Genomic DNA, 25,195 nt, shown 5'->3' on the forward strand with positions numbered 1-25,195 from the left:
TTGCACAAACACACTTCCAGCCTCTGTTTGTTATCTACTAGCATCCCATTGGCCAAGGCAAGTCAAGTAACCAAGTCCAGAGTCAAGGAATGAGGAAGTACTACCTGCTAAAGTGGAAGGGCACAGCAAAGTTACAAGACAAGAGAAGTGAGAGGATAATTACAATCTTATTACTAGAAGGGGGAGACTGCAAAGAATTGGAACCATCATCCAGTTAGCTTCCTATCCAGGCTTCTCCAGGGTCACATTCTATCACCCCTTACACAACTCACGACAGCTGAAGAACATAAAATATCTCCTTAATACAAATCTAAAGTACAATTGAAGAATAAATCTGATGCTCTCAGAGGTTGCATTCAAAACCAGTCTTTATTTTTCATTTCCCACATCACTGTTTACCTCTAATAGAAAAAATACTTATCACAGGGAAGAGAAGAATCCCTACATGAACTTACACTATTAAAATAGAATGATCATCTGCAAAGACCAGAGGCCTTTTGGGAGACAATGAAGAAGACTTTTATACTATGATGGCCATTTCCAATCTATAGGTCCACATCAAAATTGAAATATTTCCAAAATTTTACTGTACTATATAAAAAACAAAATGAGGACTTGCAGACCAGATTAAAATTTTGTTGTTGTTTAAAAAAGAAAGGATAATTAAAAGAATGTATGTGCATTTTTGCTAATGGAGAGCCTTACTCAAAAATCACTCAGCCCTTTCTACTTCTGGTTACCAGAAGCAGGAGTGAAGTACATGGAAAAAGGTAAAGGATCTCACCAAGAGAAAACACACCCACTTCATAGACTGTGTCTTTAAACCATATTTTACCTCATTTCATGTCCTTACACTAAAAATGCAAATATGAAAAATTAACCTTTTTATATCAGCTTCTGAACTCTCTCAGTCAATTGCTAGGAAAGGATGCTAGTTAAAAGCAGGGCAGAGCATGGAACAAAGACAATATAGAAGGTTCAGAAAACAAAACAAATGGAAAAAAACAGTATAAAGGATACTGAGTGGTTATAAACAATTCTTGCTTTCTTCAGTTCAGCACATCCAGCAAAAAATAGAACCAAATATCTCTATTACTTCCATTACGAGATAACTTTTTTACCTCTTTACCCCAACTTACTCTGGCTCCTTCATAAAACTTTGAGGGGGGAGAAAGGTATTTGTTGTCTGTGAACAAAGTTTTCTGTTTTTGGTTTGCTGTGTTTACTCAGTTACGAGTGATATCTGAACAAAATGTCTTCATCTGGCTTAGCACTTTTTTCCAATATACACTTAGGAACACAGAGACTGAAATAACATTATCTCAGAGTCCCAGAAGTATTCTGAACTGAAAATGTAACAAAAGCTTTGCTATGCTACAGAAAATTGAGCCGAGATTCACAGATAATAACAATAATGCATTTCTGCTTCATGCTTTCCATCTTGATATGTCTGAATTACCCATTCTCTACTTCAGAACCACTTTGCTGAAACTCTCTCCCCCAACTCAAGGTCACCATCTCTCAGAATAGAAGGCTGTGATGTTCATGGCTATACAAACAAGAAGAAATCAATGTATTTCCTACATATACCTGAATCAACCTTACATCTTCATTTTTTGCAAAAAAAAATGCTGTTTTTAATTTGCTGTGTATTCATAACTAAGAAATCAGGTGCCAGTTAACAAATACATCCTCATGTACCAAGTAAGGTTCATTGCCCATGGTGGACATTATAAATAATGTAATCTTCCAACTGGGCTTCCCTGTGGCTCAGTGGTAAGGAACCCACCTGTCAAGGGAGGAGACATAGGTTCAATCCCTGGGTTGGGAAGATCCCCTGGAGAAGGAAATGGCAATCCATGCCAGTATTCTTGCCTGGGAAATTCCATGGACAGAGGAGTCTGGCAGGCTACAGTCCATGGGGTCACCAAAAGAGTTGGACGCAACCAAGCAACTAAACAACAACAATCTTCCAATTAATATTTCAAATTCATTTCATTTTGCAATAAATTAGCACCAAATACACAGAAAGTCTACATCTCTAGATGGCTTTCTTAGTGCCCCATGAATTCTAGAATTCACTCTGAGTTACAGCTAAATATTTTATTATCCCAGGAATTGGCAGGAGGGAAACAGATACCTTCAAGGAAGAGAGTTGCTTGTCTAAGGCCCGAGCAAGTTCCAGCATCATTGCACACGGCACAGCTGAATCAGTGGCTCCCACAAACACTCTGTGGTCCCAGTGAGGAAAATACTTGGAGTCATAGTGACAGGCGAGGACCAAGTGTCGTTTGGCAGTGGGGTTGAGGGTACTGATGATATTCGAGAAAGACCGGTACCCGTAGGGCGTCTGACTCAAGAAGGTGTCTACTTCCAAGACCCAGTCAGCTTGAAGTCTCTGAATTCTCTGCATGATGTGCTGATCAAAACAAAAACCAGAATTTCAGGTTTAGACAGTTCTGTTTTAGAAATTTTATGTAATACCTCTGAAGTTAAAAATGCAATACACACTTACTGTATTAATAGCAAGGATGTTGAAAGGAAAAATAATCTAGTCCTCTCCCATAATCTCCCCCTGCCAACCCAATCCAACCAACTGTTAATATTACCTATGTTAACAGTCTGATGTATATCTACACCCTTCTTGTTTATACAAACATACACTAGCACACAAACTTGTATATTTAGCAGAGGGATGTATATTCTTATAGGAATAGAATCCTACTCTACATTTGCTCTGCCCCTTGCTCTTCTCACTCAACAATGTATCATAGACCTCTCTAAAGGAAATCAACCCTGAATATTGTTTGGAAGGACTGATGCTGAAGCTGAAGCTCCAATACTTTGGCTACCTGATGAAAAGAGCTGATTCACTGGAAAAAACCCTGATGCTGGGAAATATTGGAGGCAGGAGGAGAAGGGGACGACAGAGGATGAGATGGTTGGATGGCATCACCGACTCAATGGACATGAGTTTGAGCAAACTCCAGGAGATAGTGAAGGACACGGAAACCTGGCATGCTGCAGTCCATGGGGTTGGAAAGAGTCCGACATGACTGAACAACAACAACAATGGACCTCTCTGCACATAAGGAGATATAGCTCCAGTTCAGTATCTATTAAAGCTCACTTTTAATATTTCTAGCAGGATAACAAGACAGATTTGAGACATTAGCTATACTAGGTAGATCCTATAGGGCATAACTTGCACTCTAAGCCCTTTGAGGATGAGAATTGCAAATGGCAAGTCTTTTTGTCCCAAGCACTTAACATGTGCCCCCAGTCAGCAAATATTTCATAATGTAACAAACACTAATAAAAGATACTAGAGCTCACCTGTTAAGGATAATGTACAGAAGGGGGATGGTTACAGGGAATGGTTGAAGGATAGCTGAGGTTCTGCCTGTTCTAAGAGGGCCTCTCAAGTGGCGCTAGTGGTAAAGTATCCACCTGCCAATGTAGAAAACATAGGAGACACGGGGGTCGATCTCTGGGTCAGGAAGATCCTCTAGAGTAGGAAATGGAAATCCATTCTAGTAATCTTACCTGGAAAATTCCATGGACAGAGGAGCCAGGCGGGGTACAGTCTATGGGGTTACAAAAGAGTCAAACATGACTGAGCACCTCAGCACACTGCTCTAAGAATCAATAAGTAACTCTGAACCATGATGACATAACAAGCAGCTTTCCCTCTGTATTCAAAGCAGGTCTAGATCCTATGCAAATGCTGGTGAAGATAAGAAAGAATCTTATTTTCCCATCTTTCCTGATCACTGTGGGCCTTGTGAACAACATGGTGATTGACAGGGAAGGGCAGCAGATGCAAAAGAAATATCTCTTCAGGGACTGGAGGTGTCTTCTTAAAGAACTTAGAACTTGTGATGTGAGAAGTTGCAGGTGAGTTCATGGCTGTTCAGTTTGCCCTTTTCTATCTTTATTTTCCCTTTGTTTAATTCTTACTACGTTCCATTTATTTCATTTTGAAATATTATATAGATCTTTGAAGGTTGCCTTCAAAATTATTTTCAAGTCACACAACAATTATTTTTTAAGTTACACAACAATTGTTTTTAAGTCACACATCAACATATCCGGCAGTTTGTTCCACAGTGAACATCCAGTGGGGATGGACCTTGAGGTGATAAACAAATAGCTTGAAATGACTGGAAAAGAATGGGAGAATTTTCCCCCCAAGGAAATAAATGGCTTTCTAGCCTAGCCAAGTCTTGTGTGACCTGCCCTAACCAGTGTGACATGACACGTAGGCAAGAGCCTTGAAACAACTGGGGCAGGAAGCTTCCAGGAAGAGGAAAACTAAGCCAGAGGGAAGACAGTGATTCTACAGTCAGTCCCGAAAAAGCCAAATAAACAAACCGTTTCCCAGACAGTTACTCCTTGTTCTCTATCAGGAGGTGGACTTTGGCCTAAAGAGCATGTATATAACGTACCTTACCTTTTCTATGACACATTACAGGCTGTCTTTTCATATAAAAATAATTTTTGAAACATTATAACCTTATTGAAATTATTACTCGTCTCTCATTTATTTTGTCATTCTCTACAATGCTTAGTGTTGGGCTTTGTTCACAGTAGGCTATCAGTAAATATGGACTGATCATAACTCATACTTATTCTCAATGAGACTATATAAAGTTATATGGCATAGAACATTAATCATTTGACTAGAGAGAAATCACTGCCTCTAGAAAAAGTTTTCCAGAGAATGTGAAAAGAAGTTATCCCCAGACTTTGGGGAAAAGAAATTTTTCCATAAAAAAGGGGTCAGTCCTTAAAAATAAATAAATAAAAAGCACATCTCCAGAACATCTGGTATCCAGATGACGAACTGCTCCATAAAATGTGTTCAACACCAACAGCAGCCTGCACGCTTACAAAATGAACTGGGATTTTAAAAATATGTATCTCTTCTCTTAGCTTTGCTCAGCTGAAGTCTCACACACAAACTCACAACCCTGAACAGGTTTTGGCCATAATATCTGATATCTGTATTGATGCTAAAATCCACAAAAGCGTCAGCAAATGCCCCCCAAAAGAGTCCGCCCTGCACTAACCTTTTTTACTCAGTATAAATATTTTTATTTGTCTTAGCAACTAATTTCTTTACAAACAATCAAACTGGCTGCATAATCTAATTAGGTCACCAATAGCCCTTATTGTTGTGCTCGTGGTTTGCAGACTTAGTCTGCAAGTTCCCACTGTAATTCTCTAGGGTAGGCTCCACAAACGACTGCTCTTCTCTCTAGACTGGCCCTGAGCAGAGAGTGCTTGGCTATGAGAGGGCGTCTAGAGCAGCTGTGCTTCCCAAACTCCAGGCTGCAGAAGCCTCAGCCTACCAGGCATGCTAAAATGTAATTTAGAATATAGATGGATTTCTATACATCTATCTTTTTAAATGGAGAGAGAAAAAAGAGACAGGGAGATGGATAAAGACACAGAGAGATGAAGACAGAGAGACAGTGAGACTGAGTAAAGAGAGAAAGAAAAGCATATGAAGATGGAGGGGGAGACAAGGAGAGAGAGACAAAGAGAGGCCAAGACTGGGGGTGGAGAGACAGCAAGGAAGAGAAAAATAAAAGTAAACATGACTTCCTGCTTCCTGGGGAGGAAGGCCCGTGGGGGATTTTAGGTAACATTGGTGAATGATCGTGGGTCAAGTTAATTAAACTTATATTCTCATTTCCAAGGTCTGAGAAACACTGTCATTAGCAGACCAGATTTGTTTGGAAGAAGTAGATCCTGTGCTATTTGCAATAAGTCTGCAAACATTGCCTGGATGCTGCCACTGGGGACTCCAGGCACCTCCTCCTTCTTGGATGGACCATGTATTAGCCCCTCAGGCTTTCAACCCAGGGCCCTCCATTCAGGGATACACATACTTTTCACTAAAGAAACCCAGCTTCAGCTACTCAGATACACTGGACATCTACAGGGGATTTTAACCACCGAATTTCTAGCTTGCCTCTAGACAAGGTTTTTGACTTGCTCCTTAGTGAGACTTTATCATCCTGACTTTTTATTTTTTATTCCTCTCTCAGCTAGAAATCACTGAAGTCCTCCAAAATTTAATACCTTCAATTATTGTTTACAAATAAACTATCTTCTCGAATAAATATATCCTAAAAATCCAAGAGGCAGCATTAGACCCACTGATCAGAAATGATAAAAATGAAGACTATGGGATATTGCTCCCATATTATCCTCTGAAAGGGAATTCATAGCAATAGACATCTTTATTGATAACTGATAAAAGTTAATTCAATAATCAATTTTATATCGTCTACATTTTTTTTTTAGATTTTTGAAGGGTTCTTTAGTTATAACCCTGAAACTCTGCAAATTATAAAACATCTGACAGGGTCCTCAAAAGTGCCTCAGGAAAAAAAATAATTTTCCACCATTCATGTCTGAATTTAGTTCAGAGCAAAAGGTACTAATAGTCAAATTACAGTCATTAATGCAGTTCCCTCTTAATATCTCAGTATCATCTGCTTCGTTTTCAAAAGAGGGAATTCTTTATCTTCCACATTTTGCTTCGTTTTCAAAAGAGGGAATTCTTTATCTTCCACATTTTGGGGGGGCAGCTTTCCTAAAATTCATGGTAATTTTCTTCTCCCCAAGTTATAAAACTGAATCTCTTAAGTGAGATTTCTAACACAACCATTCTGTCAGCACTGCTGCTATGTCAGCCAGTAGGCAATCCAGCAACAGTTTCCGGCACATTCCAAAATACTGTCAATACATTTCTCACTTGCCTCCAACCCCACCTGACATGGAAGATGTTATTACGAATTCTGTAAAACTTTTAAATGAATGTGTGGTTTTAAAATCACAACAGAATCTATGTATATTATTCCTGCAATCTATACTCCTGGAGCTAAAGAAAGACCAAAATAGCAATATTTTGTTGTGTTTATTGCTTTTTAGAGGCCACAGCCAGAAACCTCAGGTCTAAAGTGTGCATATACATTTTGGGGATATATATTTGACCTTCTGAAAAAATGCTATGGGGAAGTGAAAAAGTGGAGATGGGTGAGCACTACAGACATAGATTTTTTCAAATGAAGAACTGAAGATTTTGGAAAGACCCAGTCAGTGCCCTGAACTTTTCTGGAAAAATGCTTGAGAGATGAGGCCCAGGGGAGATCATTGAAATGAGTGGTATGTGCCTTGCTCTCCAACTGGGGCCTGAGAAGACAGAGAGCTGGACACATGTGTGAGCACACAGCACAGAGCTGGGCTCGCCCAGCCACTGCTCTCCAGGGGCTGGATGGAGAAGTCAAGTAGATCCCAGTGCAGGTTCCAGCCTCATCTCTCCAATGTGTATAACCACGAGCAAGTTAAATTGCATACTTCAGCCTCAGGTCTTTTAAAATCTATAGCACTGGGAGAATAATTGTCCCCAACAAGGTGGCACTGCTGTGTGAACTGAATGAGTCCAGGCAAAGTTTTCCACGAAGTGCCTGATGGAGCTGGAAAAAGCCCTGGATAAAAATCTGCCATCATCATCATTATTCCTCTCTCTGCCTAGAGCTTAGAAAGAACTAATGTCGTGTTTGGGTCTCCTCCACCTAAGTCCTTAAGGAAAGCAAGAGCTGTTTGGATGGAAGACAAGAGGCTAATGGGGCAACCGACAATGCATCTGGGCTCACCTTGAGAGGCAGAAGTCATATATTGGATAAAGAGCCCACCAGCTGTGCTGCTGGGCCTTGCGGGTGTCACTTTGTCATTACAGTGGAGTGCCAAGGGGTTTGCTGGAAGAGATAGGCAAGTGGGCTACTCTCAGAGGAGGATATGAGAGGTCAGTCTCTCCCCATTCCTTCCCAAGCTGCTCCTAAAAACGGGGATACCTTGAAAAAATAGGCATTCAGAGCTGGGGTTTCAGATTGCTGAAGAGGACAGACACTTAAGAGTCAGAGAGACATTCAGGTTTATTCCCTCTTATGGCCTAATCTACCCTCCAGAGCAGTGTCTTTCAAACTACAGTGCAAAAATCAGTGGGTCTTGAAATCAGATTAGTGGTTCATGACTAGATTAAAAAGAAAACTAGTAAAATAAAATTAAAGTCAGAGGAACTAAAGAGCCTCTTGATGAAGGTGAAAGAGGAGAGCGAAAAGGCTGGCTTAAAACTCAACATTCAAAAAACTAAGATCATAGCATCTGGTCCCATCACTTCATGGCAAATAGATGGGGAAACAATGGACACAGTGACAGACTTTTATTTTCTTGGGCTCCAAAATCACTACAGATGGTGACTGTAGTCATGAAATGAAAAGATGCTTGCTCATTGGAAGAAAAGCTATGACCAACCTAGACAGCACATTAAAAAGCAGAGACATTACCAACAAAGGTCCATGTAGTCAGTTATGGTTTTTCCATTAGTCATGTATGGATATGAGAGTTGGAGAATAAAGAAGGCTGAGAGCCAAAAAATTGATACTTTTAAACTGTGGTGTAGAGAAGACTCTTGAGAGTCCTTGGACTGCAAGGAGATCAAACCAGTTAATCCTAAAGGAAATCAATCCTGAATATTCATTAGAAGGACTGATGCTGAAGATGAAGCTCCAATGCTTTGGCCACCTTATGCGAAGAGCTGACTCATTAGAAAAGACCCTGATGCTGGGAAAGATTGAAAGCAGGAGGAGAAGCAGACGACAGAGGATGAGGTGGTTGGATGGCATCACCAACTCAATGGACATGAGTTTGAGCAAGCTCTAGGAGATAGTAAAGAACAGGGAAGCCTGGCATACTGCAGTCCATGGAGTCATAAAGAGTCGGACAGACTTAGCTACTGAACAACGTCAACAGATTGCACATAATAGGAGTATTTCAAAAGAAATTTTTATATTAGTTAACTCTATGTTTTTGTGTATAAAATGTAATATATATATGTGTATTTGCCATGTGTCAGAGTCAGAAGCTTGAGAAGCACTGTACTGGAGAAAGTAGTTTATCACTGGTCTTAACTCTCCCTCCAGGTAAAATACAATTTCAAAAGGGGACTAAAGGCCTGTTAAGACCATAACTCACTCTTGACCCAGAACTGTTAAGAAAGCAATGTCCAAGTCTGTTGAGATTGAGTGTTTAAGGTTCAAGAAAACTTGGTTGGGTGCCTGGCAGTGTATTATAGAAAAAATCAAGAGTTGGTTACCCAGAATTCATGCATAAATTGATTTAGGTTAACATGCATCTCTTAATTCAGAACAGATATTTATTCTTAGTTGTCTGCTTTTCTAGGATGCTTCTTTTAGTTAATAAGATGAGATGACAGATCTAAATATTAGACAACTCAGAATTTTGAGCATAGCATCATCTCTCATGGGAACAGAACATGGACAACCTTCAGATTTGTGTGCTGTTTCTTACCTGGCGAGCAGCAAAGCTTCCAGGCGATCCAGGATATCGCTCTATCAGCAATGGTCGTAAGTCATTTTGCCACATTTCAGAAATACTGGTGCCTTCTGCAACTTGCCGAAGAGACGATACATTCAGAAGGGCTGGTTGGTGATAATTCTGAGAAATAAATAAATTTATTAATATTTACATCATTTCATAACATATTTAAGATTTATCCTGAAACATTTGCAATTGTAAAATACTTGCTTTGAACTTCAAAATAAAGGGATAGCTCTTACATTATAACATAGTAAGTTAAACTACTCAACTTTAAAATTGGCCCCTTAGATCTACAAATTTAACTGTTTTGGCAGCTTGTTTTTAAAAAACAGAATTAAGATAATGCTTTGAACCTGAGAATTAACATATAACACTTGTAGCTATGTAACTTTTAATAATTTTGCTACAAATACTTTGTAAAACTAAGGTTTACAAATAACAATTGTTGATATCCTAGTCTTAAGAAAACTCAATATTGCAGAAACTACAGCCAACAAAACAATATACTCTGTTAGCATAATTGTTCTATAAAAGCCAGTGTGATGTTACGGAATAAGCAAACTCTTGGGGTGAGAGGAGCTGGATTCAAAGTTCCTGCTGCCATTTACAGGTTGTATGACCTTAGGCAGGTCACTTAAATTCTCATTTCCCTAAAATACTAACAAAGGAATTTGAGCTAAATCTGCATTGTCTAATATGGTAGCCAGGAGCCACATGTGCTATTACGCTCTTGAAATGTAGAGAGTCAGATGGAGGGGAGCTTTATGTGTAATACACACATTGAATTTCGAAGACTTAGTATGAAAAAACATGCAAAATAGCTAAGAATTTTTATAGTGATTACATGTTGAAATGAAAAAAATTTTATATATTGAATTAAATATAGTGTTAAAATTAATTTAACCTATTGGCTTTCACTTTTTTAATAGAGCTACTAGAAAATTTCAAACTACATATGTGTTTCACATTATATATTTCTATTGAATAGCTCTAACCCGGATGATTGCTGCAATTCTTTTCAGTCAGAGGTTGATGATCCTACAATCCACTAAATAGTACATTTTTTGTCTTCAGTTAAAATTATTTTAATATTCCATTAATGCTCACATTCTTTGATACACATATATTAATTAAGTGAACCTTAATTTAAGCAGCTGAACAAGTATAACATTCAAATTTGTATTCTGGATACTACTTTACACATGTTGAATTTTCTTATAATTCCAGTAATGATGAATCATTCATTCATTATATGTTCATCAGACATTCAATGACAGAATGTGTTACTCCTCCCCACAGGGAAGTGAGTTGTTGATCTGATTTCTTCTCTGACGGGAATGATGAAGTAACAAAAATTTTTTGGAAATCAAAACAGAGCTCATGGGTGCCCTCTCTATTGTACAGCTTTTTCCAAAACCAGTATAAATTGATTATGCCCAGGTTATCACATGGGTGTTTTCACTCCATGAGAAACTGTGGAATTAGAGCATAGTTATTGTCTAATGCTTATTATACTTCACTATATCTCAGAGTCACTCTCAGCTCTTATCACACAAAGATAGGGGGCTGTGGGTCCAGGCAGCCCCCTTCAACTTGGCCTCTCAACTCAACTCCTCACCACTTACTATCTATAATTCTGGCTTGGTTACTTAATCTCATTATGACTTAACATCCTCGTCTGTAAAAGGGAGGGAATAACACCTACTTCCCAGGGTAATTATAACTAAGTGAGCTAACTCATGTAAACTACCTCAGTAAACATTTGATAAGTATTATTAGTTCTATTACCGTCTATCAGACACTGAAGAGGTATAGAATTCTGAGCTGGAAAGGTCACTTAGAGATGATTATAATCCAATCTCTTTGCTGTCAGTGGAAACTGAGTCAGAGAGACTAGCTGATTTTCCAAGGTTGTAGGAGAGTTACAGGTAAGTTTGAGAGAGGATCATGGTTGTGTCAATCCCCAATCCCATGCTCATTCCACTCTGCCTCCCTGCATTATCTGTGACTTTCAGTGTACAACCCTGCCTACTGATGCTGCTTCTGAACATTTTAAGGTTTGTGTTTATTTACTGATCATACATTTAAAAATATATTTCCTTGCTAAATTTGTTGCTGCAGCCTTTAAAGTCCCTGGTACCTCAGGTCTAAGTCTTCCTGTTAACTCTCAAACAGCACTTTGAGAAGAAAGAGGGAGCTAAAAGATAAAACCATAGAAATGTGAGAAGCGAAAAGAAGAGAATGGAGGCAAGAAGTTGGAAAACTCACACAGTTAATTCTTACTTAACACAGACAACAAGAGCCTCTGATCTCTCCTGCTGCCCCACAAGCCCCGTGCAGGACCACTCAGACCAACTCACCATGCTTCAGTCTCGCTGGCATCCTTCAGGACCCAAGGCAGTGAGGCTCGGGCCTCTTGGGGTCTTTGCCTTGTGGTGCTTTCTACCCTTGAGGGCTTTCCCCTTCCTCTTCACCTCGCTAACTCCTGCTCATTTCAGGTTGGAGTGTAGAGGCCTTGTGTGTCTATTTGTTTAATGTCTAATTTCATCCAAGATGTCAACTCCAGGAGGTCAGGAACTCTCTCTCTTACTTTCCACGCTCTCCCCAGAACCACACAGCACCTGGCTCACGTGGCACACTCAATAATTATTGGATGAACTCATTAAATACGGAATCAACAAGTGAACTGTCTTCCTAAAATTAACTTCACTAAGACAGTATGTGCATAATAATAAAGTAGAATGGGAAAATATATACCAAGTCAGCTGAATGAACAGAGATTATAGGGCCAGGAAAGACAAGTGGCTGCCTGCTGCAAAGGACCAGGAAGTGCTGTAGTTCAATGTTGGTAGACTTTGTTCTTTTCGAATTTCTGAGAGTCGATGCTTGTGATGTTTAGAGTTGAGTTGGCCTGGGAAAGTCACTGTGACAATCAAGAACTGCTGTGTCAAAGGCTGTCTGGCCAAGGACTCCTTTTCATTTACTGTGTATTACTCCATCCATCCCAGACCCTGGTCACTTGTTAGGAAGCACTTAACAGGAGGCTTCCTGTGTGCTATTTTGGATCTGTCAGGAATCCTCTGGTCCTTATTAATTCCTGAATATTCAGGAATTAAGAGGAGAGGCACGCCTTTCCCGGGGCTGAGGAATCCAGGCATCTCCTTCGTTAGTTTTCAATACGGTGATAAGTACCCTCTTCCTTCTTATGAACCATACAGTAAAAAGTGATTGTTTACAACTCTCTCTCTTTAATATGAATTGCCTTATGTTTTGTAAGTCTGAAATTTTAATCATTATCTCTGCTGAGAATAACTACCTTGTAAGACAGTATATATGCCCACACCATGTTGATTAAAACACCTTTGCTCCATCAGAGCTTGGATCCCCATGTCTTTCTTTCTTTCTTTCTTTCTCTCTCTATTTCTGGCTGATTCCCTGGAGTGCAAAAGCCAGCTGGGTAACCCAGGGAATATTAGCCTCTCTCCTTTCACTCTCTCATCGTCGATTCCGGACTACCAGGTTCCGGTCCAACAAAGGACCAACAGTCACTGTGGTCCTTTACTCCATGTCCACAGTGAAAGGAAATCAAGTTGATATTTAAGTGGGCGATTTATATAAAGATTGCTGCCGTGGCCTGCCCATTTGCCCAATGGGGTGTTGTTCCAGGACCCTTTGTTTTGGGCATGTAAGATTCTCTGTTCAATAAATCATTGATTGTCTCTGTCACCATCTCCAGGCTCCTTCTTTGGCCTCGAAACTGGGCAACTACAAGGTTCGCAGACCTGCAAGGTGCAGCCCAACAATTCATGAGCCAAATAGGAGCCCAAGGAAACTCCCATGAGCCCCAAGATGTTGGGAAATAAAGACTATGAGGAAGAAGAAAAATAGGTAAGTAAATAGGCGTTTTATGGAGGCTTGAAATGAGTTCCTAAGAGATTTAAGGAAAAAACAGGAACAAAATAATCCTCTAGCATCACTATCTGTTACAGATACTGTGAATGAAACATGGTTGACAAACAGCACCAAACAATGCTTAATGGATGAGTAAAGGGTAAGCTCATTAGATAAGCCCATGGTGCTCCTGAATACAGAAACTTACCTGTGTTGATCCTGTCTCCTGGGCTCACCCATTAAATGAACCTACTTCAGTAAAGAGCCTTCCCCCTCCCTGTCTCTCTGGGGGTAAAGATGCCCCTGTGAAATCACAGAGATTAAAAGCTAGAGAAGGGGAAACAGTCATAATCGGTTAATTGCCTAAGCCTTTCTATTCATTAAAGTCCTGAGTGGAGAACCATTTGATTTTTCCAACCTAAACAGCATTTGTTTGATTTTTATGGAGGCTGACTCTCAGAACTCAATAAATATAAAAATCTATGTGCAGCTGAGAGGAAGCAGTAAGAGAGGAAACCTGGAAAGAAAGTGCAAATTGGGCACAAGGACAGTAAATGAATGAGGTAAAACTGTGTTGAGCTCAATGTTAAATGTCAACCCCAAACCACTCTAGATTTATTTCAGTTAAAAGGCACATAGAAAATTTTCCATTGGTATGGGCATTCTCAGAGGAATGAGTCTCTATTACAGCCCCTGCCTTGCCTTTCCATCCAGGCAGAAAGGACAATAAGTTTGCTTTGGGTGACAAGAGTCTTTCAGCTGAAAAAGTGTGAACCAGATCTCCTTTAGCATGTCATCTGGACTAATCACACAGTGCCCAGCCAAAGAGGGTTTTAATTACATAATTTGTAGAACTGGCCCGGCTTGCAGATAGATTTGAGGTCCCACACCATTGAATTAAAGGGAGAATATTACAGAAGCACAGCCAAATCAATTCTAGTTTCCATCCAATATGAGCATCTCCCAGACAGTGCTCAGATTAACACCTGTGTCTACTCCAAATTCAACCCAGACAGCATTTACAGAACTCCCTCTGGGTCAGATGCCACTGATATGACAAATGAAGTTGTGGAACAGTTGAGAAGTGAATATAATTAAAGTCCTGTCTTCTTTAATGCTAGCAGCCCTCTATCTAAAAGCAAAGTAGTGCAGGTTTTAAAAACAACAATTTAGGGCCAAATCCCAGATCCTCACTTGCTAGCTATGACTATGGAAAGCTCCCGTATCTGCATAATGAATGTCATAATACTTACCGGTCAGATGTGAGAAGTTCAAAAACAGCACATTTTCTTTCTCCTTCTACCACCAACATGCAGACTACCACTGGCCCCCTGCCCCTGCCAATGGAGTCTCCATTGCTGCTTTATGATCCACAAGAATCATGATGGGCAGAGGGGTAGATGGCCAAGAATTTTAGAAACACAGAAGAGGGGAACCTAATGGGGTTTTAGAATATATGTGGTTCTAGAAGCAGAAAAACGTGAAATGCTGGTGAGAGCAGTAATTCTCCTCCAGAACAATCCTAGAGAAGGACTCCTAGGTGAAGCCAACTCTCCTGTACAAGGTTCCTCCATCCTTGATATGACTTAATTTTTTCTTTTTTGCTTTTGTTAATAACAAAGGAAAAATCTATCAAGTAAAATACATTGGGTCCCAGCTTTATGATAAAGAAAGTTTGGAAACCACCTAAACATCCAATAATAAAGGCATGGTTGAATTAAGGAGAGACGAGGACTCTTCATTTTGCCGCTGTAATGGTGGTCAAGGTTCCTCACCTGTAAATTGCGGATGAATATATCCTTCTCACTATGAGGGCACTGCGAGGTTCAAGTCAGATGCTTATATATAGAATCCTGATACCCAGATGCCAATGCCCCTAAATATATACCAGTGAGACCACCTGTGAATCAAATAACTTATAATACGACTTCCATGAAAAAACTGTTTACAGGTTTCAAACAAATCACAGTCTTCTAAACACAACTATAAACTAGGGTTGAACTGTTTTTACATATTAGATCCCACTGGAAAAGACACATCTTTATTTCAAAGCAAAGAAAATGGATTTCAAAATCAATGCTTCCTTTACCACACCTCACCTTTTGGCAGACCAGTGTGCCAAGGGCACACCCCACATGATTAAAATAGCCAAATGTCATGCAGAGCAGGAAGGCATGAATTTTAGTGTGGATTAATTCATTTCCCAGGGTGCAAATTGTACTTGACACCTGGTAGACCTTATTAAAGCCTCAAAGAGTAAGGGGGCGGGGACCAGAAATCAGGCATTGTTGTGGCTGACTTTGTCATTTGCATCATTTGCTTGCCCCTCTTGAAAGGAAACAAATAGAACAGCGATTAGTAGCTTCTTAAATATAAAAGAAATTTGGGCTTTAAAAGACATTTCTCAAAAGCTAGAGTCTCATTAATTTAAAACACTGAAAAAATCCAGCACCTTCTCACACCCACAAATACCTCTTGCCTGTAAATGATCCCTCAGAACAGCTCCTTCTGTCCCCACCTCACTTATTCCCATCCATTTCCACGGATCATAAAGACACATTTGGTGTGGCTCCACATTCTGGTAGTTAATGCCCCTTCCCAATTTCTGGCAGGAAGAAGATGGAAGTCTGTAACCCTGTGTTCATCAATGGACATTAGTCCTATTGAATTCTCATGGGAAGCTTTTCTTATAATGTATTTGTGAGTCCACCACCCTCATCCTCCCCGGGTTCCCTGTGGCTAGTGATGTCCTTATGTAAGTGGAGCACCCTTGTGGTGTTTGAATGGTGAAGCTATAAGTATCACCCAGAGAGCTGAAGTGGGCTATTGATATCCATAGCTTGTGGCAGGCCAGGATCCACAGGTAAGCCGGAGCGGGCCTGTGCATTCGCCCTGAGCCCTCTAAGTCAGTACTGGCAGACCACAAGCTTTTAAGACACCTGTTCAACAGCGCTATCAAAGGTCATATCCCTTTACTTTACTGCTTTTCTTAGTATCTTTGAAAGTATACCATTTTACTCCAATATCAATAAACTTTGCTTAAGTCCCTAGCAATTTTAGGAATTCAAAACTGTTACACAAGAAAAGAAAGTAACTGTGAACCTATTTACTTCACACAGAGGGAACTTGCAAATCCCTTTTATCCTAAGTTCCTTACATGAAATCTCCACCTACCATTTTATACATTTCTTTAACAATTGTCTTTTACTATCTTTTAACGAAAAAAAATACATTTTAAAGTCAAGTGGGTCTCCAAGTAATCTCCTCCTTTCGGCGCTGATCCGCTTAAAAATCTAAAACAGACAGGAACACACATCCGTTCCTGGAAACTTCAACACCGGGAGGGCGTCCCGGGATACGGCGGCCGGCGCGGCGAGCGAGCGGTGGCACACCCCCAGGCACGCCCCGCACCTAGGCGGCCTGGAGCGCCGAGACGCAGCCCCGGCGTGTCCCGAGCGGACGGATGCGCGGTGCTGCGTCCTCACCTCCCCGCTCCGCCACCGCAGGCAAGTCACACTTCGTGTGCCTATCAGTACCAGCCTCAGACCGCAGCCGAGCGGAGCCTGGTGACATCACCCAGCTCCCGAGGCATCTCCAAAGCCTCCCGGCGGCCAGCGAGGCACACTGGCGAGCACGCAGAGCCCCGACTCCTCTGGGCGCAGGGTTGGGGGACCTCGGCTCTGCCCCGCTTCCCATCCTGCCCAGGTGGGGGTCGCGGGACTGAGTCCCCGCACGCGCAAGAGCCGCCCAGATACAATCGCGCAGCAGCAGCCCCTCACCTTCTCCTGGGTCCAGTCTACCGCGCCCCGACGGACCCCCCGGACTGCCAGGGGTAGGGCGGCCACCAGCAGCAGCAGGTGGAGGATGTCCACGACGCGCGGGTCCCTGCCGCCTGCCATCTCTCCTGGGCTGTCTGGGTGCGGGTTCCTGGAGCTGCCGGCGGTCACGAGCCCGGGAACGCGCGTCCTTCGCCTTCCTCCTTCTCCACCCTTGGGTCGACTGCGCCCGCCTCCCCATCGTCTCCGGGTCGCCTCCCCGCCGCTCTGCGCAGGCCAAAGCCGCAGCTCTCCACCCACCACCCCCACCTTAGCAACCCGGGGACTGGGCTGTCCTAGGAGGCACGAGCTTCCGAATCCACGGGGACACACTGTCACTTCCTTGTCTAGGAGAGAAGAGACATGGAAGAAGCATCTTTACGATCTCCACTGCTGTGACGGGGAATGGACAGGGGAGGGAGACCCTGTGAGGTTAAGAATTGTTTTCCCACCGCTCATTTAGAAGGGATGGACTGGGATCGCTATTTACAGAATATTTCTACACTGGCCAAAGGGCTTCCCTGGTGGCTCAGACGGTAATGCGTCTGTCTACAAATGCGGGAGACCTGGGTTCGCTCCCTGGGTCAGGAAGATCCTCTGAAGAAGGAAATGGCAACCCACTCCAGTACTCTTGCCTGGAAAATCCCATGGACGGAGGAGCCCGGTAGGCTACAGTCCATGGGGTCTCAAAGAGTCAGACACGACTGAGCGACTTCACTTCTTTACTAGCCACTGTTCTAGGTGCTTTTCTGATGTTTCCTTATTGAATCTTCATAACCAAGTTAGGTAGGTATTAATCCCATTTAACAGATGAGGGGACAAAGCCTGAATGGAACCTTCAGAATATTTCCTTTATAACAGCCCATCTATCTTTTTTCTTTTTTTCTCACAAATAGTTACTGTACCTTACAGGAGACAGACTATCATACTCCCAAGCTGAGAAGTATGGTTGAAGTAATTGTCTGAAATAAATGAGACCTAAAATGTTCACAGGGGCCAACTCCTCTAATCCATACCCCCAAAGGAAAAGCTAAATATAATTGTCTTTACTTTGTAACATCAAAAATCACTGTTATCCAGGTAATCCTAGAAACAAAAACGGTATCTCAATTTTAGGCAGTTGAGACGTTTCTAGTCTAAGTTGTCAGGACAGTTACTTCACCACCCTGTCTTTCTTCCAAACTGAGGATCAGGGTGTGGGCTGCCATGAGTCATCTCCTAGTAACATATAGATCCCAGAAAAAGAATTAAAACTAGGACACTTAAACAGACCTATTTCCCGGAGGGCAAAGGTCTGAAGGCAGTGGACAGCCAGAAGGCTCACCCACTCTGTCTTAGACTTGGCTATAAGAGTGAGTTTGAAAAGGGAGAGAACTGACCTGGGAATACTCCGTATGCCCTCCTCTGGAGCCAGGTCAGAAGACAGGAAGGGAATGAATACCCACTTTCCTGATCAAAATGACTAATCCTGTTCATGTCTGAGAGTTTTGAGTAACCATGCAAATCTTCAGGCGCAAACAAAATCAAACACTTCTGATCATCAGACAACCTCAGAACTTTCTATTGGTATATATTCACATCTCCTCTTTTGCTGCTTAGGCCAACCTTGAAATTGTGGGTTTCCTGAGTGTCTGGGTAAGAAACAGCATAATTGTTTTTCTTACCTTGCTACCTTTTTATTTTTCCATAATAAGATTTCTTCAAGAAAGGGGAGGTGGAAATATGAAAACAAAAAAGATAATATGCTGAGTATAAGCACTTCAAAATAAATGCTTGTGTTAAAAGGTTAACACATAATTTTGATGATTAGTTTCCATTGCCTAGGGTTCTCAGGTCTTCTCCAATTTTGGTTATATTTAAGTCAGTAAGATGCTGTTCCAGTTTGGGATCTACAGGAAGTAGACAGAGACAGAGCTAGGCATTCAGGATGTATTAGGGAGTGCCCATAGGACAAATCCCTGTGGGAGGGAGAGGGCGGAACTTGACTGGGTGGAGGCAAGAGTCAGCAGGGGAGTGGCCCCGTCCTCCACAGCTTCACCCATAGTGAAGAGTTGTCCCACCGTGACCCAGAACGGCTGAAGCTTTATAACCTCACCTCTGTGGAGTGACTTCCTACAAGAAGCAGTTCTCTGCAGCCAAAGGAGCTGACAGTTAGAGGCTGTCTGCCAGGAACATGCCAGCAACTGGAGCAGAGTCTTTCGATAAAGGGAATGTGAACAGTACATCTCTGTATTCACTACTCATGTATCCTTATGATATACCTGTACTCCTAAAACATTTGGCATAGTAAGTGAAACTGATTTTAGTAAATTGTTCTTTTACACATGTGAGATTTTTTGAGAAGCAGCAAATCCAGCACAACTCTATTTATGTCTCTTCCTTCTTTATTTTTATCTTTTCTTGATATGCAGATGATACCACCCTAATGTCAGAAAGTGAAGAAGAATTAAAGAGCCTCTTGATGACAGTGAAAGAGGAAAGCGATAAAGCTAGTTTAAAACTCACCATTCAAAAAACGAATATCATGGCATCCAGACCCATCAGTTCAGTTCAGGTCATCAGTTCAGTCATTCATTTGTACCCGACTCTTTGCAACCCCATGAACTGCAGCATGCCAGGCCTCCCTGTCCATCACCAACTCCCAGAGTTTACTCAAACTCATGTCAATTGAGTCAGTGATGCCATCCAACCATCTTGTCCTCTGTGGTCCCCTTCTCCTCCTGCCTTCAATCTTTCCCAGCATCAGGGTCTTTTCCAAGAAGTCAGTTCTGCGAATCAGGTGACCAAAGTATTGGAGTTAAAGCTTCAGCATCAGTCCTTCCAATGAATATTCAGGACCCATATCCTTTAGGATGAACTGGTTGGATCTCCTTGCAGTCCAAGGACTCTCAAGAGTCTTCTCCAACACCACAGTTCAAAAGCATCAATTCTTTGGCTCTCAGCTTTCTTTGTAGTCCAACTCTCACATCCATACATGACCACTGGAAAAACCATAACCTTGACTAAATGGACCTTTGTTGGCAAAGTGATGTCTCTGCTTTTTAATATGCTGTCTAGGTTGGTCATAGCTTTTATTCCAATGAGCAAGCATTTTTTCATTTCATGGCTGCATTCATCATCTGCAGTGATTTTGGAGCCCAGAAAAATAAGGTCTGTTACTGTTTCCACTGTTTCCCCATCTATTTGCCATGAAGTGATGGGACCAGATGCCATGATCTTAGTTTCCTGAATGTTGAGCTTTAAGCCAACTTTTTCACTCTCCTCTTTCACTTTCATCAACTTTTTCACTCTCCTCTTTCACTTTCACTTTCACCAGTCTCATCACTTCATGGCAAATAGATGGGGTGGAGGGGAATGGAAATAGTGACAGATTTTATTTACTTGGGTTCCAAAATCATTGCAGATGGTGACTGCAGCCATGAAATTGAAAGACGTTTGCTCCTTGGAAGAAAAGCTGTAACAAATCTAGACAGCATATTAAAAAGCAGAGACATCACTTTGTCAACAAAGGTCCGTCTAGTCAAAGATGGTTTTTCCAGTAGCCATGTATGAATGTGAGACTTGAACCATAAAAGAAGGCTGAGTGCTGAAGAATTGATGATTTCAAACTGAGGTGTTGGAGAAGACTCTTGAGAGTCCCTTGGACAGCAAGGAGATCAAACCAGTCAATCCTAAAGGAAATCAGTCCTGAATATTCATTGGAAGGACATGGCTGAAGCTGAAACCTCAATACTTTGGCCAGCTGATTCGAAGAGCCAGTTCATTTGAAAAGACCCTGATGCTGGGAAAGATTAAAGGCAGGAATAGAAGGGGACGACAGAGGATGAGATGGTTGGATGGCACCACCAACTCAATGGACATGAGTTCGAGCAAACTCCAGGAGATAGTGAAGGACAGGGAAGTCTGGCATGCTGCAGTCCATGGAATTGCAAAGTGTCAGACATGACCTGGCAACTGAACAACAACATATCCTAAATATCCATCTTTCCCTTTTCTTCATTTATTCTTCTCTTCTCTCCTCTTTCATTCTGGAAACTTTCCAAAAGCTCTTCTATCTGTTATTTTTTTCCCTACTACAACTTTTTCTGTCTTCAAACTCTTTCTATAGAAGATAACCCGGGCAAGATGGTGGAGGAATAGGACGGGGAGACCACTTTCTCTCCTACAAATTCATCAAAAGAATAATTGAAGGCAGAGCAAACTTCACAAAACAACTTCTGATCGGTAGCTGAGGTCATCAGGCGCCCAGAAAAGCAACCCATTGTCTTCAAAAGGAGGTAGGACAAGATATAAAAGATAAAAAGAGAGAGAAAAGAGCTAAGGACGGAGATCCTGTCCAGGGAAGGGAGTCTTAATAGAGGAAGTTTCCAAACACCAGGAAACCCTCGCACTGGCGGGTCTGGGGGAAGTTTTTGAATCTCGGAGGGCAACCTGACTGGGAGGGGAACAATAAATAAAACCCACAGATTACGTGCCTAAAAGCAACTCCCAGCAGAAAAGTACCCCAGATGCCTGCATCCACCACCAGCAAGTGGGGGCAGAACGGAGAGGAGCGGGTGGCATTGCTTAGGGTAAGGACCTGGCCGAAGGCCCTGAGAGCAATCAGAGGGAGCTTTTGTGAGTTACCAACTTAAACTGTGGGATAGCAAGAGAGAGATAATTAACCGGCCTGAACACACTGCCGGCCGTTCGCGGAACAAAGGGACCGAGCAAGTCCAGAGAAGAGCTCGCAGACTTTGGACCAGCCCTGCCAGAGGCTGGAGGCAGGGGGGAGGGGAAAGGGGCAGGCTCGGCCCCAAGGACCGCATCCCCTACCGCACTGCAAACAGGCCTCCAGTTTCTAATCAAAGACCTCCTGAGATTCTGGATGGTCGACATCCGCCGGGAGGGTCGCGGAGAGACACAGGGCGCAGGCACCCGACTGGCGCGGGCGGGGACTGGGGCTGGGGACGCGGAGGGCAGAGGGCGCACGCACCCGACTGGCGCCGGCGGAAACTGAGACTGGGACTGCGGAGGGGAGAAGGAGCGCCGCACCTGGGGAGAGTGCGCCCATCAAGCTCCTGGCTGCCTGAGCCGCTCGGACGGGGAAGGCACAAAAAGCAGGCGCAGCTTTTTGTTCCGCGCCTTTGTGGAACACCCGAGGGCTGGAACCGCGCACAGCGCACGGCACGCTCCATATAGAACAGCCGGGAGCCTGAGCAGCGTAGACGGGGAAAGCAGCGCCAGCCCCTCCCCGCAGCGCCACGGAACTAGCAACCTGAATAAGTGACCACCTCCGCCCGCCTGTGTTAGGGCGGAAATTAGGCACTGAAGAGACGAGCAAACAGAAGCCAAATAAACAAAGGGAACCGCTCCAGATGGGACCAGTGCAACAGATTAAAATCCCTGTAGGTAACACTGACTACGCCGGAAGGGGCCTATAGATATCGAGAAGTGTAAGCTAGAACGAGGAGCTAACTGAAACTGAACCGAACCCACACTGACCGCAACAGCTCCAGAGAAATTCCTAGATACATTTTTACTTTTTTTTTTTTTTTAAGTTAAAAAAATTTTTTTTTCTTTTTTCTTTTTTATTTTTTCTCTTTTATTTTCTTTTAAAATTCCCTATTACTCCCCCATTACTCCTTAACTTTCATTTTCATAGATTTTTACGATGTTTTTAATTAGGAAAAAATTTTTTTTCTTTTTTTTTCTTCTTTTTCTCTTCTATTTTCTATTTTTCTTTTTCTCTTATTTCCTTTTAAAGTCCTCTATTACTCCTCTACTACTCCTTAATTTTCATTTTCATTACACTATAACCTTACAAAAAAAAAAAAAGAGAAGCCCTATTTTTAACCAAACTTCACATATATTTCTAAAATTTGTGTGTGTGTGTGTTTTGGTTTTTGTTTTTAATATTGTATTTTTTTTATTTTATTTTATTTTATTTTTTTTTAATATTGTATTTTTAAGAGTCTAACCTCTACTCTAGATTTTTAATCTTTGTTTTTCAGTATATGATATAAATTGTGGACATTTAAGAATCCAATATTCAGTTCCCATTTTTATTCAGGAGTGTATTGATTACTCTCTCCCAATCTTGGCTCTCCGTTTTCTACCTCAGAACACCTCTATTTCCTCCTTTCCACTTCTCTTCCCAATCCAATTCTGTGAATCTTTGTGGGTGTCTGGGCTACGGAGAACACTCTGGGAACAGACAACTGCATAGATCTGTCTCTCTCCTCTTGAGTCCCCTCTTTTCTCCTCCTGCTCATCTCTATCTCCCTCCTCCCTCTCCTCTTCTTCATGTAACTCTGTTAACCTCTCTGGGTGTCCCTCACGGGGGAGAATCTTTTCGCCATTAACCTAGAAGTTTTATTATCAGTGCTGTATAGTTGGAGAAGTCTTGAGACTACTGGAAGAATAAAACTGAAATCCAGAGGCAGGAGACTTAAGCCCAAAACCTGAGAATACCTGAAAACTCCTGACTACATGGAACTTTAAGTAATAAGAGATCGTCCAAAAGCCTCCATACCTACACTGAAACCAACCACCACCCAAGAGCCAATAAGTTTTACAGCAGGACACACCACGCAAATTCTCAAGCAACGCAGGAACATAGCCCTGAACGTCAACATACAGGCTGCCCAAGGTCACACCTAACACATAGACCCATCTCAAAACTCATTACTGGGCACTCCATTGCACTCCAGAGAGAAGAAATCAAGTTCCACGCACCAGAACACTGACACAAGCTTCCCTAACCAGGAAACCTTGACAAGCCAATCGTCCAACCCCACCCACTGGGTAAAACCTCCACAATAAAAAGGAACCACAGACCTCCAGAATACAGAAAGCCCACTCCAGACACAGCAATCTAAACAAGATGAAAAGGCAGAGAAATACCCAACAGGTAAAGGAACATGAAAAATGCCCACCAAGTCAAACAAAAGAGAAGGAGATAGGGAATCTACCTGAAAAAGAATTTAGAATAATGATAATAAAAATGATCCAAAATCTTGAAAACAAAATGGAGTTACAGATAAATAGCCTGGAGACAAAGATTGAGAAGATGCAAGAAATGTTTAATAAAGACCTAGAAGAAATTTAAAAAAAGTAAATTAAAAATGAATAATGCAATAAATGAGATCAAAAACACTCTGGAGGGAACCAAGAGTAGAATAACGGAGACAGAAGATAGGATAAGTGAGGTAGAAGATAAAATGGTGGAAATAAATGAAGCAGAGAGGAAAAAAGAAAAAAGGATCAAAAGAAATGAGGACAACCTCAGGGACCTCTGGGACAATGTGAAACGCCCCAACATTCGAATCATAGGAGTCCCAGAAGAAGACAAAAAGAAAAGCCATGAGAAAATACTCGAGGAGATAATAGCTGAAAACTTCCCTAAAATGGGGAAGGAAATAGCCACCCAAGTCCAAGAAACCCAGAGAGTCCCAAACAGGATAAACCCAAGGTGAAACACCCCTAAGACACATATTAATCAAATTAACAAAGATCAAACACAAAGAACAAATACTAAAAGCAGCAAGGGAGAAACAACAAATAACACACAAAGGGATTCCCATAAGGATAACAGCTGATCTATCAATAGAAACCCTCCAGGCCAGAAGGGAATGGCAGGACATACTGAAAGTAATGAAAGAGAATAACCTACAACCTAGATTACTGTACCCAGCAAGGATCTCATTCAGATATGAAGGAGAATTCAAAAGCTTTACAGACAAGCAAAAGCTGAGAGAATTCAGCACCACCAAACCAGCTCTTCAACAAATGCTAAAGGATCTTCTCTAGACAGGAAATGCAGAAAGGTTGTATAAACGTGAACCCAAAACAACAAAGTAAATGGCAACGGGACCACACCTATCAATAATTACCTTAAATGTAAATGGGTTGAATGCCCCAACCAAAAGACAAACATTGGCTGAATGGATACAAAAACAAGACCCCTATATATGCTGTCTACAAGAGACCCACCTCAAAACAAGAGACACATACAGACTAAAAGTGAAGGACTGGAAAAAAATATTTCACACAAATGGAGACCTAAAGAAAGCAGGAGTCGCAATGCTCATATC

At 41.9% G+C, this 25,195-nt stretch overlaps 1 protein-coding gene across 1 annotated transcript in view; it reads right to left on the bottom strand.

Moving 5' to 3' along the window:
* QPCT (glutaminyl-peptide cyclotransferase) overlaps nucleotides 1-17,328 on the bottom strand; it is a 28,987-nt gene extending 11,659 nt beyond the window's left edge. Inside the window, exons 1-3 of the mRNA XM_043918229.1 lie at nucleotides 17,085-17,328; nucleotides 9,385-9,531; nucleotides 2,141-2,419 (exon numbers count right to left, since the gene is read on the bottom strand). Coding sequence (XP_043774164.1) covers nucleotides 2,141-2,419; nucleotides 9,385-9,531; nucleotides 17,085-17,204 — 546 coding nt within the window. The 5' untranslated portion in view covers nucleotides 17,205-17,328. The remainder of the gene's footprint in view (nucleotides 1-2,140; nucleotides 2,420-9,384; nucleotides 9,532-17,084) is intronic.
* Between the last annotated feature and the right edge of the window lie 7,867 nt (nucleotides 17,329-25,195).

The sequence above is a fragment of the Cervus elaphus genome, chromosome 11 (genome assembly GCF_910594005.1).
Source record: "Cervus elaphus chromosome 11, mCerEla1.1, whole genome shotgun sequence".
NCBI lineage: Eukaryota > Metazoa > Chordata > Mammalia > Artiodactyla > Cervidae > Cervus > Cervus elaphus.